This window comes from Dipodomys merriami, unplaced genomic scaffold (assembly GCF_024711535.1).
Source record: "Dipodomys merriami isolate MVZ:Mamm:240054 unplaced genomic scaffold, mDipMer1.0.p SCAF_27, whole genome shotgun sequence".
In the NCBI taxonomy this organism is placed as follows: domain Eukaryota; kingdom Metazoa; phylum Chordata; class Mammalia; order Rodentia; family Heteromyidae; genus Dipodomys; species Dipodomys merriami.
Window position 1 is genome coordinate 5498971 of NW_027204159.1, and position 16592 is coordinate 5515562.

Genomic DNA, 16592 nt, shown 5'->3' on the forward strand with positions numbered 1-16592 from the left:
GGCTGGGAAGATGGCTCAGTGGTAGAGCGCTTGCCTTGCATGCCTGAGGCCCTGGGTTCGGTTCCTCAGCACCACATAAGCAAAAAGAAAAAAGCCGGAAGTGGCGCTGTGGCTCAAGTGACAGAGTGCTAGCCTTGAGCTGAAGAGCTGAGGGACAGTGCCCAGGCCCAGAGTTCAGGCCCCACGACCGGACCCAAAAAAAAAAAACAAAAAATACATAAAAACACCATTCCAGAAGAAGAGGCAGAGGCTGAGAAGGTGGCTCAGTGGTAGAGTGCTTGCCTTGCATGCATGAGGTCCTGGGTTCGATTTCTCAGCACCACATAAGCAAAAAGAAAAAAGCCGGAAGTGGCGCTGTGGCTCAAGTGGTAGAGCGCTAGCCTTGAGTTGAAGAGCTGAGGAACAGTGCCCAGGCCCGGAGTTTAGACCCCCAAGACCGGACCCAGAAAAGAAAAGAAAGAAAACAAAAAGAGAAGTGGAGGCAGAAGGATCACAAGTTTGAGGTCAGCCTGGGTTACACAATGAGTTCCAGTTTGGACTATATAACAAAATCATGTCTCAAAGACAAATTTGGCGGGCTAGGAAGATGGCTCAGTGGTAGAGTGCTTGCCGCCTTGCACCACATAAGCAGAACAAAGGCGGAAGTGACGCTGTGGCTCAAGTGGTAGAGCTCTTGCCTTGAGCTGAAGATCTAAGGGGCAGTGCCCAGGCCGAGTTGAGGCCCACGACTGATTGGGGGGGGGGGAGAGGGGAAAATATTTGGAGGGGGGGGAAAAAAGACTACAATATAGATGCAAATCTACTGGAAAATCGTAAGAGTATGAAATGATGTACACTTAAAACCTCAATATTTCTACTTTCCTAATTTCACTGATACACTAGTCTGAGATCTGAAAACTTCATCCCCTTTTTTGCAATGTCTATCAGACAGGCAGCCTCCCGAGGAATTCGTTTCACACAAGTTTGAAATCTTCGATTCTTTTTCTTACGAATGCTTTCGAATATTGTGGCGTTACAAAAATCTAAAAACGGGGCTGGGAAGGTGGCTCAGTGGTAGAGCACTTGCCTTGCATGCCTGAGGCCCTGGGTTCCATTCCTCAGCACCACATAAGCAAAAAGAAAAAAGCCGGAAGTGGCGCTGTGGCTCAAGTGGTAGAGCGCTAGCCTTGAGTTGAAGAGCTGAGGGACAGTGCCCAGGCCCGGAGTTTAGACCCCCCAACACCGGACCCAGAAAAGAAAAGAAAGAAAACAAAAAGAGAAGTGGAGGCAGAAGGATCACAAGTTTGAGGTCAGCCTGGGTTACACAATGAGTTCCAGTTTGGACTATATAACAAAATCATGTCTCAAAGACAAATTTGGCGGGCTAGGAAGATGGCTCAGTGGTAGAGTGCTTGCCGCCTTGCACCACATAAGCAGAACAAAGGTGGAAGTGACGCTGTGGCTCAAGTGGTAGAGCTCTTGCCTTGAGCTGAAGAGCTGAGGGACAGCGCCCAGACCCAGAGTTCAAGCCCCACGACCGGACCCAAAAAATAAAATCTAAAAACTGGTATCTTCGGCAATGGCTGTTTGCTAATTCCCTCAGGTTTAAATGCGAGCGTACCAAACTGTTCCAGTGCTCGAGAAAACCACACAGACAAAACGGGTGGTCTGGCCGCCTGGCGATTTTTATGCTCGCTTTTCCTCTCCACAATCCCGCTAGCAGCGGGCCCCGCTCCGGAGGCCCCGGGCGCTCCGGACCTCGCAGGCCCAGCCCTCGGTGGGTGGGGAGCACAGGTGGTCGTGCTGGCCTAGTAGACGCCCTTTCCGCTCTGGTGGGTGTTAGACGCTTTTGCCTCTGTGATGGGGTGGGGGTGGGAGAGGCGTGTTAGACGACCTTACCTCGGTGAGGGGCGGCGGCGGCTGCAGCTCCGCTAATGGCAGCGCCGGGAGCGAGAAGGCCAACTCCGCCGACCTGCAACGCCACACAAACTGCATCAGCCTGACCAGGCCGCCCACCAAGGCCCAAGAGCCAGCCCCGTCCCTCCCGACCGCGACTTCTCACCATTTGCTACTGTGTAGCAGGCCCCGCTCCCGAGTTAGACCCGCAATAAGCAACAGCTGCTTTTTAATTTCCCGCAAATCTGAGAAATCTGCGTTCGTGGACAAACCCGGCATCACGGCCGCCGGCCCTGCCACGGCGACCACGGAGGTACTCGCAGCCATTTTCCTCACTTTGGCCTCTCTAGCCAATCAACAGCGAGAATACTTAGCTGCCTGTCCGCAAGGGGGGGAAAAAAAGCCTGCTGGCCATTGGTCAGTTCTAATCAAGAGCTCAATTACATCCCTGGTTGGTCAAGAGTCAATGCTGCGGGAAAATTAGAACAGGAAGTGAGAGGTAGGCGGGCTCTGAGCTGGAGGGGTGGGGGGAGGAATAGGGTTTGTTTGGAAAGGTGGACTGGAAAGGTGAGATTGGAAGTGAGAGCAATTAAAAAAAAAAGAAGAAGAAGAAGAAGAAGAGGGGAAATGTGATTGGGCAAAAATAGAAAGGGTATGGTTTCTGGGCAGATTCTGTGCCAGGGGATGACAGTAATGTGTGTGTTGCAAGAAGGATGGGTGGAGAACTGGAGGCATGGCCCTAGTTCAAAACTCTCCTCTCACAGTGTCTTCCTCCCCCCTTTTCTCCCTTCCCCCTCTTCCCTTTCCCCTCTCTTATCTTTCTCCTCTCTCTCCAATAAACTACTTTTTTAAAAAGCCAGAAGTACCAAGCTCAGAGAGACAGGTTGTTTTCTCTCATACATGGAAGCTAGATCTAAATACAATTGGACATCACTTATACAGGATTCTAGGCACTCACAAACAGACTAAAGAATACCATTTGGAGAGGAACCCAAAAGCATAAGTCCTCTGAACAATTAAAATACTATTTATCAAAACAAACTGTAGGCCCCATGCCTGTAAACCTAATTACTCAGAAGACTGAGTTTGAAGCCAGTCTGGGCAGAAAAGTCCAGGAAACTATTATCTCCAATTAAATACACACACACACACACACACACACACACACACACACACACACACACACACACACGCCAGAAGTGGGACTGGAAATGTGGCTTAGTGGTAGAGTGCGTGCCTAGCATGCATGAAGCCCTGAGTTCTATTCCTCTACCACATAAATACAAAAAGCCGGAAGTGGCACTGTGGCTCAAGTGGTAGAGCTAGCCCTGAGCACAGAGAGGCTCAGGGTCAGTGCCCAGACCACAAGTTCAAGCCCCAGGACTTCCTCCCCCCCCCCAAAAAAAAAAAAAGTCAAGTGGAGGTATGACTCAAGTGGTAGAGCTCGAGCTCTAACCTTGAGCACAAAGAGGCTCAGGGATAGCACCCAAGCCCCATGACCACCATCACCACCACCATCCCCAACAACAAAATAACAACAAAAACAACTAGAAGTGGAGCTGTGGTTCAGCTATAAAGTGCTAGCCTTGAGGAAAAAAAAAACACCTTGGGAACCTTGGGACAGAGCCTAGGCCCTGAGTTTGCATGCACACGCGCGCACACACACACACACACACACACACACACACACACACACACACATACACACACACAGTGAGGGGTTCAGGAGAGAATCTAGAATCTAGATTGTAATGTAGATTGGATTCCCAAGTTCAGTGCTCTTAAATGAAGAGGCTGGAGGCTCTTGCCTAGCATCAAGGTCCTGGATTTGATTCCCTATATGCAAACAAAAAAATTACAGCAAGATTTATATACCTAGTTGGTGGTTCATGCCTGTAGTGGCAGGCTACTGAGACCAGCTTGGGCAACATAGTAAGAGCTTGCCTCAAAAAAAAATCCAAAATAAAACATACATAGTAATATACTATGTATACATAGTATATTAATATTACAATATATTACTATATGTTATATTGATGTGCCAAGCTGCAGACGCCCCCCCCAAAGACCACCAGGGAGCCATCGCTGATGTAAATTCATGAGAGTTGTTTATTACAGCTCGAGCCAGACTCACAACCCTTCCTGACGCAGCAGGTTGGAAATTGTGAGCCCCGACCCCTTGTCCAGCAGGGTTTTTATTGAGTGTGTAGCAGGGGGAAGGATGTCTCAAGCTCATTGGTTAGGTGAATGATCATTTCCAGTAAGGGCAGGGACTTTCTAGTTTAGCGGTTACAGGGTAGGTTAAATCATATATCATTGGTTGGATAAGTGGGGCTAACCACAGGAATACTGAATTAAGTCTTTTTTGGGGGGGAGGGTCCAGTCGTGGGGCCCGAACTCTGGGCCTGGGCACTGTCCCTCAGTTCTTCAGCTCAAGGCTAGCACTCTACCACTTGAGCCATGGCGCCACTTCTGGTTTTTTTGGGTTTTTTTTTGCTTATGTGGTGCTGAGGAATCGAACCCAGGGCCTCATGCATGCAAGGCAAGCACTCTACCACTGAGCCACCTTCCCAGCCCCTGAATTATGTCTTGTCCTAAATGTTTTCCCGACAGAGGTGGGGGGAGAGACCAAGGCGTCCTGATCCCTTAATAATTCTTTTTTTTTTCCAGTATAATTTTATATTACTTTACAGGTAACAAACCTTCATGCACATCACAACCCTGCTCAGAAGCTTGTATTTACACACAATTGTACGTATTTACATGTCAACAAGGGTAATCTAAACCTTTTTTTTGGGGGGGGGGTCCAGTCGTGGGGCCTGAACTCTGGGCCTGGGCGCTGTCCCTCAGCTCTTCAGCTCAAGGCTAGCGCTCTACCACTTGAGCCACAGAGCCACTTCCGGCCTTTTTCTTTTTGCTTATGTGGTGCTGAGGAATGGAACCCAGGGCCTCAGGCATGCAAGGCAAGCGCTCTACCACTGAGCCACCTTCCCAGCCCAACAAGGGTAATCTAAAATGAGACTTCTCTCAGTATGTTTTCCTTGTACATTATTCAACTGATACCTTTTAAAAATTATTTCCCCATAATCTGGAGTACTTCCCAGCCCACACGTGAATACAGTTTGCATTTGCATTAGAAGCTTTCCCAATGAGGATTTCCTTTCCCTCGTTCCCAAGCGACATCTTCCCCCAAATCTTCTTCTGGTTCCCTCCCATTCAGGCCACGAGTCTGGGCACTGGCCTCGGTGGTCTGGGCTCTGTCTGGAGCACCTCTCCCTGGCTGGCCGTTCTCAGGAGTCCAGTTACAACTGCTCTTGATTTTCATTGAGTCTTAACATTAGTTGCTGCTAGGGCTAGGAAGGCGGCTAAGTGGTAAAGTGCTTGCCTTGCATGCATGAGGCCCTGGGTTCGATTCCTCAGCACCACATAAGCAAAAAAGAAAAAAAAACGGAAGTGGCGCTGTGGCTCAAGTGGTAGAGCTCTACTCTAGTCTTGAACTGAAGAGCTGAGGGACAGCGCCCAGGCCCAAAGTTCAGGCCCCATGACTGGACCAAAAAAAAAAAAAAAAACAACCATTAGTTGCTGCTCATAGTAAAGGCTCTTTGCATAGTTTATTTCTTGTGACAGATGATCTCTTAATAATTCTTACTGTTATCTTGCCTTGGTGCAGGATCTAACACTTACTTTACAGTAACAGATGACAAATCTTTTCCTTATCGTTTTGTCTGAAATTACTGCTAAACTTATTTTTGGTCTCTCAATATATTATTTCATATTATAATATATTATATATAATATATCTTATAATATATTATTGTAATCACAATATTATCTGTTATATAAGATTATATATACTATTATATAGTATATAACAGTATAAATTATAATACTATATATTACATATATTACTATATAATATATATATACTATATACTATATAATATATATAATATACATAATTTATTACTATATATACTTACATAGTAAGTAGTATACATTATTTTCTCACTAACTCTATTGAGGTATTTTTTAGCTATTTTATCATTGTATGAATGTTATTTAAAGGTGACATCATGTAAGGAAAGTCATTTTATATCAGTGTATTATTGAGGATTATATTGTAATGTGAGCTTTATTGCTTTTTAGTATATAAACATATGGAGATAAATTCTATTATTATTACTATTATTATTGCGATGCAGAGAAATATAGAACTCAAGAATGTGAACTCTGGGGCTGGGAATGTGGCTTAGTGGTAGAGTGATTGCCTAGCATTCATGAAGCCCTGGGATCCATTCCTCAGTACCACAGAAACAGAAAAGGCTGGCTCAAGTAGTAGAGTGTTAGCCTTGAGCAAAAGAAGCTCAGAAACAGTGCCCAGGCCCCGAGTTCAAGCCCCAGGCAAATGAGAAAAAAACAAAAAAAGAATGTGAACTTGGAGTCCTATCTGGGTTCAGATCATTAATTGATAAAATGAAGCTAATAATAATTTCTGCTATCCATTAGGGAGAACTAAGATTTTAAAACAATTTTATTTTATTTTATTTATTTTTTTTGTCGGTCGTGGGGCTTGAACTCTGGGCCTGGGCGCTGTCCCTCAGCTCTTCAGCTCAAGGCAAGCGCTCTACCACTTGAGCTACAGCGCCACTTCCGGTTTTCTGGTGGTTTATTGGAGATAGGAGTCTCACGGTCTCTCCTGCCCGGGCTGGCTTTGAACCGCGATCCTCAGATCTCAGCCTCCTGAGTAGCTAGGATTACAGGCGTGAGCCACCAGCGCCCGGCTTAAAACAATTTTAATATGTAGTAAAAAGTGCTGACAAACTATTGTTGAACACACCCCCATCTAGGATCTTGACATATGTAATCACAAATCTTCTTGACTACTCTGAAAGAGAAGAATCATTCTTCCTATTTTTAACAGACTCAGATAGCAATTTATTCTAATTAAAGTCCATATTATTTGTCCATAAATAAAGCTGAGCACTAGTGGATCATGCATGTAATCCTAGCTACTCAAGAGGCTGAGATCTGAGGATCATGATTCAAAGCCAGCTGGGGCAAAAAAGTCCATGAGGCTTTTATCTCCTCTTAACCACCAAAAAGCCAGAAGTGGAGGTGTAGCTCAAATGATAGAGTACCAACCTTGAGCAGAAAAAGCAAAAAAACCTTAACACACACACACAGCTTCCAACTATGAATTACAAAACAAAGTCTATGGTAAGATTTTACACAGATTATTTAACCCTTAAATAAACATCTGGTTAATATTCTCACAAGCCAGCAAAATCGTTATTGTTATTAATTAGACCCATTTTACAGATAAGGATACAGAGGCCTATAAGATTAAATTAAATTAAATTAGCCAAGTGCTGGTGGCGCACACCTGTAATCCTAGCTACTCAGGAGGCTGAGAGTTGAGGATCGAGGTTCAAAGCCAGCCTGGGCAAGAAAGTCTATGAGACTCTTAGCTCCAATAAACCACTAGAAAGCTGGAAGTGGTGCTGTGGCTCAAGTCATAGAGTGCTTGCCTTGAGCTGAAGAGTGCAGGGACAGCGCCCAGGCCCAGAGTTCAAGCCTCACGACCAAAAAAAAAAAAAAGATTAAATATATTGTTCTAGGTCCCACAGCTATAAAATGTAGAGTGCAAAAGGAAACAAAACAAAACAAAAAAAGAGAATTATTTAAAAGGAACAAAATAAAATAAATAATAGATGGAGGAAAAGGAAGAAAACAAAGGAAAAGGGGGCAAAGGAAGGACATTGATTTGACTCACTGGGAGCTTCTAAAAAAACTGGTAATGTTCTGTTTCTTAATCTGAGTAGTGGATCATGTAAGTTCCTTTATTTTTTTCTTTTTTCCCCTTCCTTCCTTCCTTCTTTCCTTCCTTCCTTCCTTCCTTCTTTCCTGTCTTTCTGTCTTTTCTTTCTTATGCCCAGAGAAGGATCCCCAAAGACCACCAAGGAACCCATTCAGATGTAAGCACATGAGAGTGGTTTATTACAAGCTCAAGCCTGGACTTACAACCATCACCTACGAAGAGGGTCAGAATTGAGAGCCATGACCCTTCCTTCAGCAGGTTTTTATAGGGTTTCGGGCATTCTATACACCATAGCATCACTTAACAAATCATATCACACCGTGGGAAATTAATAAAATAATTCTAAAAGATGATTAGTTCAAACAGTGGCCAGAACCAACCAGGACTGGGGGTTGGGTTCATGAGGCTGATGCTCTTCAAAATGATTGGCTAAAGCAGATGATCTGAACTGCGCCGACCAAGTGGTATTTATCTTGCAGAAACATTTGGAACTTAGAGGTAGTTAGTGGAATTTACCATAAAGGGGGTTGTTCCTGTAATTTGGGCTCGAGGGGAGTTGCTGATACAGTTCCTGGAGTTTCAGTTATAGTGCCTTAACAGGATGGAATCTAAACCTAAAATGGCCATATTATATTTTGTTCAAGCTTCACACTTGCTTTCATTGTCCTTTTTTTGCTCAAGACAAACACTCTAACACTTTGACCCACAGCTCCACTTCCAGTCTTTAGGAAAGTAATAGGAGATAAAAGACTCAGACTTTCCTACCTGGCTTTGAACCTCAATCTTCAGATCTCAACCTTCTAAGTACCTAGGATTATAGTCATGAACCACTAGTGCCTCACATGTGCGTATCTTTGAATATCAGTCTTTAAACTGTACTTACATATTGTATATATAAATAAATGAATATACTGTTTCTTATGTAAATGTATCATGTTTCATATGAAGGAGGAAGAGGAGGGAGGGGCGAAGGGGAAGGGGGAAGAGGAGGAGAAGAAAGAGGAGGAGGAGGAACAGGAGGAGGGGGAGGAGGAGGAGGAAGAGGAGGAGGAGGAGGAGGAAAAAGAAGAAGATGTAGAAGATGAAGATGAAGACGAAGAAGAAGAGGAAGAGACCATTTCAAACTGCTAAATACAGCTCTAGGTGCTAATCCCCAAGCTTGTCATAAAAAATCAGCTTGGTTGCCAACTGCTCAACTACATTGTATCCAGCTACCACTAGGGGGTATAGTGTACTCAAGGCTGGCCCAGTCAATACCCTTTCTAGAAAAAACTCCAGTGCCTTCTCCTGCTGTGGTCGTGGCTCTAACCAACAGATGGAGCTCTTTCTTCCCTCTCTTCCTACTCTTCAGAAGACTTGATAAGAAAAGCTTTTGCTTCAGGCCTGTATGGGACAGGACACCAGAGACCAAAGTAGGGCGAGGGCTGGATACTACCGGGAAGAACTTACAAATCTAAACCCGTGAGGATGGAAAGAACAGCCAGTTCCCAGCAAGGTTTCTCAGCTTTGGCATTAGTGACATTTTGTTAGTAATTGGAGGGTGGAGACCATCAGTATCAATTTAACAACTACTTACTTTGCCCCTACCATGCTCTGAAAATAGAGAACAAGACAATTCCTATACTCATGGACATTTTTATTTAATGGGGAAGAAAGGCACTAAACATCAATCACACAAGGAGCTCTTTAATAACAGTTATGATAAATACACCAAAGGAAAGTCTTATGAAACTATGTAAGAGGCTTGTACTGGGTAAGCAAAGATGGCCACAAGTCCTCCCTTTCCTGAATATGTGCTCCTTTGCACTGTGACTTTGTATCAAGAGATCAATCTATACGCTTCCTTCAAATCTGTAGCTTGCTTTTTTTTTTTTTGGTCGGTCATGGGGCTTGAACTCCCAGCCTGGGCACTGTCCCTCAGTTCTTCAACTCAAGGCTAGGGCTCTACCATTTGGCCCACAGCGCCTCTTCCAGCTTTTTCTGTTTATGTGGTACTGAGGAATCAAACCCAGGGCATCATGCATGCAAGGCAAGCACTCTACCACTGAGCCACCTTCCCAGCCTCTTTAACTTGCTTTAACCAACCGAATGCAGTGGCAGTCAGTGATGTGACTTCTGAGCCTTGGCTACAAAAGACCTTGCAGCTCTAACTCTCACTTTCTAGCTGCCTTGAAGCCAAGGGAAGCTCCAGACATCTCAGCATCCTGCTCCTCCTCCTTCTGGCTGAGTCTTCAGACATAGTTAAGTGACATTATGCACCCAAGTGCAGCCAGCACATGAAAACTGACTGCAGCTGCAGAGCTCATCCTTAAACCTCAGTATCCTGAGCAAATGTCTGGTTATGTCATTTGTTATATTGGTTAATATGTGACTACAAGGCCCTAAATTGGCCTAGGATAACAGAATGTGTCAGGGGGGCTTCCTTGAAGAAACCAATTTCAAGCTGAGACCTGAAGGACAAATAGGAGTCAGCAGAGCAGGAGGGAAAACTTTCTACACCACAGAGCCACTGAGATACAGAAGAACTATGTATGTGTGAGGACCTAAGTGGGAAACCTACATACAATATGCTATGGAGTAGCATGAGCCCTCATTGTAGGCAACGACTAATGAGTGAAGAATAGCTTTAACTAACTAGCCACCACCCACCTCCTTTCAGGTTTTACCACATTCTGGATACATCGGTGTAGCTAAGTTTCATCCACTAGATATGATGAACAAGTAAAAAATTGAAAGTATCGATGCATTTTAATCTGCTTCCTAGATACTTGCAAAGGGTTGAGTCACAGCCACAGCCTACAGGGGATGAAAGATATGAAGATGACAAGGCAGCCTGAGCACTGGGGAAAAATGTATTTTTAATAGCTGTGATGACCATCAAAGCTATAATGGCCCCATCTTCACTGATCTAAGCTCATACTTAAATGGAAATTTACTTGAAAAGTCCCTTCTTTACATAATGGAAAGACAAGCTTGTCTAATTCCATTTCCCCAAGGTAATGGCCCCAGGATGTAATGGGATGTCTCATTATCAGATCTGTTCATGGGGGCTCCCAGCCTATGTGCTCTATCCCCCAATTTCCAGTGTCTTTCATCCCTATTACTCAATAAAGTTCCCCTAAGGATGCTTCACCTCCAGGGTCACTGCCAAGAACTGCTAGAAAAAGGGAGAATTGATTGAGCTGACATCACTGTCTTGCTCAGCCTCCTCCTCTACCTAGGGAAGATGATCCAGCAGGAATTCTCTTACAGGGTAACAGGCCGAACCTGATTATAGGAGGCTTCCCATCAAGCAGGCCAAAACAACCACAGAATCCTGTACCCAGCCATGGGACCCACAAGGCTGAGAAAAGAGAGCAGGGTGGCTAGAACCCTGTTGAGCTTACTGTTTGCATTCAATCTTTTGCAGTACTAGAGGTTTGTCTATATTTTTGGTGGTTTTCTTTTTCACTTAAAAAATTAGTTGGGGGCTGGGATGTAGCTCAGTGGCAAAGCGCTTGCCTACCAAGTGCAACGTCCTGGGTTCGATCACCAGTACCAAAAAAGAAAAGTCAAAAAAAATAATAAAATGGGCTGGGAAGGTGGCTCAGTGGTAGAGCGCTTGCCTTGCATGCATGAGGCCCTGGGTTCCATTCCTCAGCACCACATAAGCAGAAAAAAAGTGGCACTGTGGCTCAAGTGGTAGAGCACTAGCCTTGAGATGAAGAGCTGAGGGACAGTGCCCAGGCCCAGAGTTCAGGCCCATGACCGGACGACCCCCCCCCAAAAAAAAAAATTAGTTGGCTTGGAATGTGGCTTAGTGATAGAGTATTTGCCTAGCATGCATGAAGCTCTGGGTTCAATTCCTTAGTACCACACAAACAGAAAAAAGCCAGAAGTGTTGCTGTGGCTCAAGTGGCAACATTCCAACAATCACAACTCAGCTAGGATTACCTGTGTAGCTAGGATCACAGGTTTGAGTCACCAATGTCCAGATCAACTCCTTGATTTCATCTTTATGCTGGAAGGAAGAAGGTCCCACAGATAGTCTCTATCACAGACAGGGACATTTGTCTTTGTGAGTGTGTGTGTGCTTGCACACTCTCATGGCATGTGCACACAGGCCAATTGTGAAGCTTGAGCTTAGGGCCTTAGGGCATTGTTTCTTTTTTTTTTGATTAATAAGTTTTTTTAATTGTGAAAATACCATACAGAGGAGTTACAATTACACGAGCAAGGTAATGGAGTCATTTCTTATCAAGCATTGTTGCCTCCTCCTTTGTTTCCCTTTCCCATCTCTTCCCAGCTCCCCACAAGTACATTTCTCATCAATCATTGTTGCCTCCTCCTTTGTTTCCCCTTACCATCCTGCCCTCCCACCCCCCCCACCCCTCTGCTAAAGTTGTAAAGTTCATTTTTCAACATAACGTCTTGTACATATCCTTGTTGCAATGGGTCCACCTGTATTCCTATTTAAACAATTTGTTTTTTCCCTTCCCCTCCACAAATTATACCAACATCAAATACAGTGAAAACAGGGGTTATGCCGTGGGGGAGGGAGGGCACTGTTTCTGAGCATTTTGTACTTAAGGATAGTGCTCTACTACTTAAGCCATAGTTCCATTTCCAGCGTTTTGGCGATTAATTTGAGATAGTGTATCAAAGAGTTTCCTCACCAAACTGGCTTTAAACACCTCAGATCTCAGTCTCCTGAGTAGCTAGGAATGAACCAGGCACGAACTACCACCACCCAGCACATATTTTAATGACTAAAATGAACATTTGAGTCTTTTTTGTTGGTGGTGGTGGTGGTGGGCCTGAACTCAGGAACCTGGGCGCTGTCCTTCAGCTCTTCAGCTCAAGGCTAGTGCTCTACCACTTGGGCCATAGCTCCACTTCGGGAATTTTTTTTGGTGGTAAATTGGAGATAAGAGTCTCATAGACTTTCTTGTTCAGGCTAGCTTCAAACTGTATACTTCAGACTTAGCCTCCAGAATAGCTAGGATTACCACTCTGAGTCACTAAGCACCTGGATTAGTGCTTTTATTAATTGTGTGACACACTTTTAGAATGTGTAATCCTCTGTGCTAGTATGGGTGATCTATCATTGCATCACATTTTCCTGGATCTTTGCTGATTAAGTAGAGATAACATTCCCTAGGATTTTCTTTTCTTTTCTTTTCTTTCTTTCTTTCTTTTTCTTTTTCTTTTCTTCTTCTTCTTCTTTTTTTTTTTTTTGTCAGTTATAGAGCTTGAACTCAGGATCTGGCAGTGTCCCTGAGCTTTTCTCACTCAAGGCTAGCACTCCCTCAGCACCACTTCCAGTTTTCTGGTAGTTAATTGGAGATTAAAATTCACACAGAGTTCCTTCCCAGGGTGGTTTTGAACCATTATCCTTACATCTCAGCCTCCAGAATAGCTAGGATTATAGGTGTGAGCCCCAGCAACCAGCATTTGCTGGGATTTGTCTGCCCCAAGCTGGCTCAGAACCTCAATTCTCAGATCTCAGCTTCCTGAGTACCTAGAATTACAGGCTTGAGCCACCAACACCCAGATTACATTTTTTAAATCCTTTCAGTGTAAGAGGTTTACAAGTATTTTCTTTCACCAGGCACTGGTGGCTCACATCTGTAATCCTAGCTACTCAGGAGGCTAAGATCTGAGGACTGGGGTTCAAAGCCAGCCGAGGCAGGAAAGTTGGTGAGACTATTACCTCCAATGCATCATGGAAAAAGCTGGAAGTGGTGCTGTGGCTTAAGTGGTAGAGTGCTATCCTTTAATAAAAGGAACTTAGGGACAGTGCCTAAACCCAGAGTTCAAGGCCCAGGACCAGAAAAAAAAAAAGATTTTTTTTCTTGAGAATTTTTCTACCTGGGCTGGCTTCAAGTTCCAATCCTTCAGATCTCACCTAGGATTTAGTTATGCTTTGCTTTGCTTTGTCTGCTTATACTGGCCAGATTCCCAACTGGGTCCAGGTCCGGAAAGAATTAACTCAATAAATTTAGGGGTAGTAGCAAATAAAATCAAGAGGAAGAAGAAAAGAGGGGAACCAGGAAAAGGAAAAATCTGTTCTGAGAGATAGATACAAGCTGAAAATCTTGAGCCAGCACCTCAGATTTAGAATTCAGCCTTTGCTGGGTGCAGGCTGGGTGTTGGGCATTGAGACCTCACCTGTCTTTTCAATGGGCTTCCAGATACAATCTACATATATACCTTCTCCAAAGCCCATCTGCATGGTGGAGGCCAATGATACCTGTTTCTCCTTTTCTGCCTATGACTTCCAAATTGAGGTTGGTATCCTGCTGCTCCAGGTCCTGTAAATATATCCCTACAGTGATAAATCATAGTGGAGGTGACTCTGTGACCTTCTGGGGGGCTAGCTAATGGTTCATGACCACCCCCATCTATACTGATTCAAGAAGAAAAATAATGAGATCTCATTTATCAAGCATTATTTAGGGGATGTGTGCTCAGACATGCAAGCACTAACTAGATTATATGCCAAGTTTTCTCTAACCTTTGTAATAACCCTGAGGGGATATATTATTTCCTATTTTTCATAGGTGAGGAAACTGAGGCTTTGAGAAGTTCAAGGGCACAAAGGTAGGGTGTGGTGACACATACCTACAATTCCAGCACAAAGGCAGAGGTGAAAGTAGAAGAACCAGAAGTATAAAACCAGCCTGGGCTATATAGCAAGCAAGCAATCAAGAAAGAGGAAGAAAGGAAAGAAGGGAGGAAAGAGGGAAGGAGGGAGGGAAGGATGTCAAAATCCAAACCCAAATTCATTTCTAAAACCTTGTTTGGTTCTTTCTTTCTTTCTCTTGTTGTCAATTATGGGGCTTGAACTCAGGATCTGGGTGCCGTCCCTGAGCTTTTTTGCTCAAGGCTAATACTCTACCACTTTGAGCCACAGTACCAGTTTTCTGGTGGTTGTCTCACTGACTTTCCTGCTCACGCTCACTTTGAACCACGATCCTCAGATCTCAACCTCCTGAGTAACTAGGATTGCAGACTGGAGCCAGCACCCGGCTTTTTTTTTTTAATTAAATATTTTTATTGTTAGTATAAAGGTGATTACAGAGGATTATTGTTTCACAAGTCAGGTAACAAGTACATTTCTTTTTCAACAATGTCAACTCTTCCTTCACTCCCTCCCAGTTTTTCCCTCCATCCCTGCCCACAAGTTGTATAGTGCATTTTCTTTATTCTTTTTCAATTTTTTTTTGTTATAAAGGTGATTGATGTACAAGGAGCTTCTGTTACATAAGTCAGATTAATGAGTACATTTTTTTTGTCACTCATGGGGCTTGAACTCAGACCTGGATGCTGTCCCTGAGCAGTTTTTGCTCAAGGCTAGCACTCTATCTCTTTGAGCCACAGTGCCATTTCCAGTTTTCCGGTGATTAAGTGGAGATAAGAGTCTCATTGACTTTCCTGCCCAGGCTGGCTTTGAACCTCTGTCTTTAGATCTTAGCCTCCTGAGTAGCTTGCTCTCTCACACTTTTTCCCTCCTGTCCCCACCTACAAGTTGTATAGTTCATTTTCAAAATAGTGTCTAATGAGTACCACTACTACATTTGTTTACCATGTCCCTCCATTTCTGTGTTCCCTTTACTCCAACAAAGAAGATAAGCGAACAAACAAGAAAAAAAGAAAAAAAAATCTCATTTCCATGTTTTTCTTATGTCATTTATTATTTTTTTAATTTTTTATCTACAAATGATTGTACAAAATGGCTACAATTTAACATATGCGCTTGAGTGTACAGTGCATCTTGATCAGTCATTCCTTCCATCATTCTCCTCCTCTCTCCACAACCTAGTTGTTGTTGTTGTTGTTTTTCCACTCAAGACTAGTGATCTCTATGGGCACTGGTGGCTCATGCCTGTAATCCTAGCTACTCAGGAGGCTGTGATCTGAGGATCACAGTTCAAAGCCAGCCCGTGCAAGAAAGTATGTGAGCCTCTTATTACCAATTAACCACCAAAAAAACAGAAGTGGCGCTGTGGCTCCAGTGGTAGAGCACTAGCCTTGAACTGAAGAGCTGAGGGACAGCACCCAGGCCCAGAGTTCAAGCCCTATGACCAACCAAAAAAAAAAAAAGACTAGTGATCTCTCATTTTGAGCCACAAAGCCACTTTCTGACCTAGTTGTTTTAATCAGTCCATCTCTATTTAAATGAATGTTTTGAAGTAAATGTTAAGGGTCTAGACCCATTAAGGGTGTAAGGTCTGCTCCTGGATGGAGCAGACTCCACCCTCCTCTCAGCAAAGTCTCCGCCCAGTACCTGCATTACCTAGGCAACTGGCAACCTGAAGAGGTCACATCTGCATCTGCTGAGGTCACATCTGAATTTGATGTGGCCACACCTTTCTTCGCCCATACCCTAGATAAGGCCTAGCCCAGGCCCAGATGCTCTCTTTTTTCTAGCTGTCTTCCCAGCTCTATTTCCCAGGACATCCCCCGCCCCTCCCCCCCCAACATGGCCTGGTGCCAGCCAGAACGATGAATAAACCTACCCCTTACCTGAATACCTATCCCTTACCTGAATACCACATGCGTGGTGCTGTTCTTACTCAGCTACCTCTTTTTTTTTTTTTGGTCGGTCATGGGGCTTGAACTCTGGGCTTGGGCGCTGGCCCTCAGCTCTTCAGCTCAAGGCTGAGCACTCTACCACTTGAGCTACAGCACCACTTCCGGTTTTCTGGTGGTTTATTGGAGATAGGAGTCTCACGGTCTCTCTTGCCCGGGGCTGGCTTTGAACCACGATCCTCAGATCTCAGCCTCCTGAGTAGCTAGGATTACAGGCGTGAGCCACCAGCGCCCGGCTTCAGCTACCTCTTTTTAAAAACCTAACAATTATGGGGACCCTCAGGCCTGTGGGTTGTATAAGGCTAGAAAACTAGAAAAATAATGT

The 16592-nt window shown here is 44.3% G+C and overlaps 1 protein-coding gene across 1 annotated transcript in view; it reads right to left on the minus strand.

Annotated features, from left to right (window-relative positions):
• The window catches only part of Cdc23 (cell division cycle 23), a 38102-nt gene extending 35891 nt beyond the window's left edge, over window positions 1-2211 (minus strand). The window contains exons 1-2 of the mRNA XM_070036089.1: window positions 2042-2211; window positions 1879-1951 (exon numbers count right to left, since the gene is read on the minus strand). Of these exons, the coding sequence (XP_069892190.1) occupies window positions 1879-1951; window positions 2042-2202 (234 nt within the window). The 5' untranslated portion in view covers window positions 2203-2211. The remainder of the gene's footprint in view (window positions 1-1878; window positions 1952-2041) is intronic.
• Between the last annotated feature and the right edge of the window lie 14381 nt (window positions 2212-16592).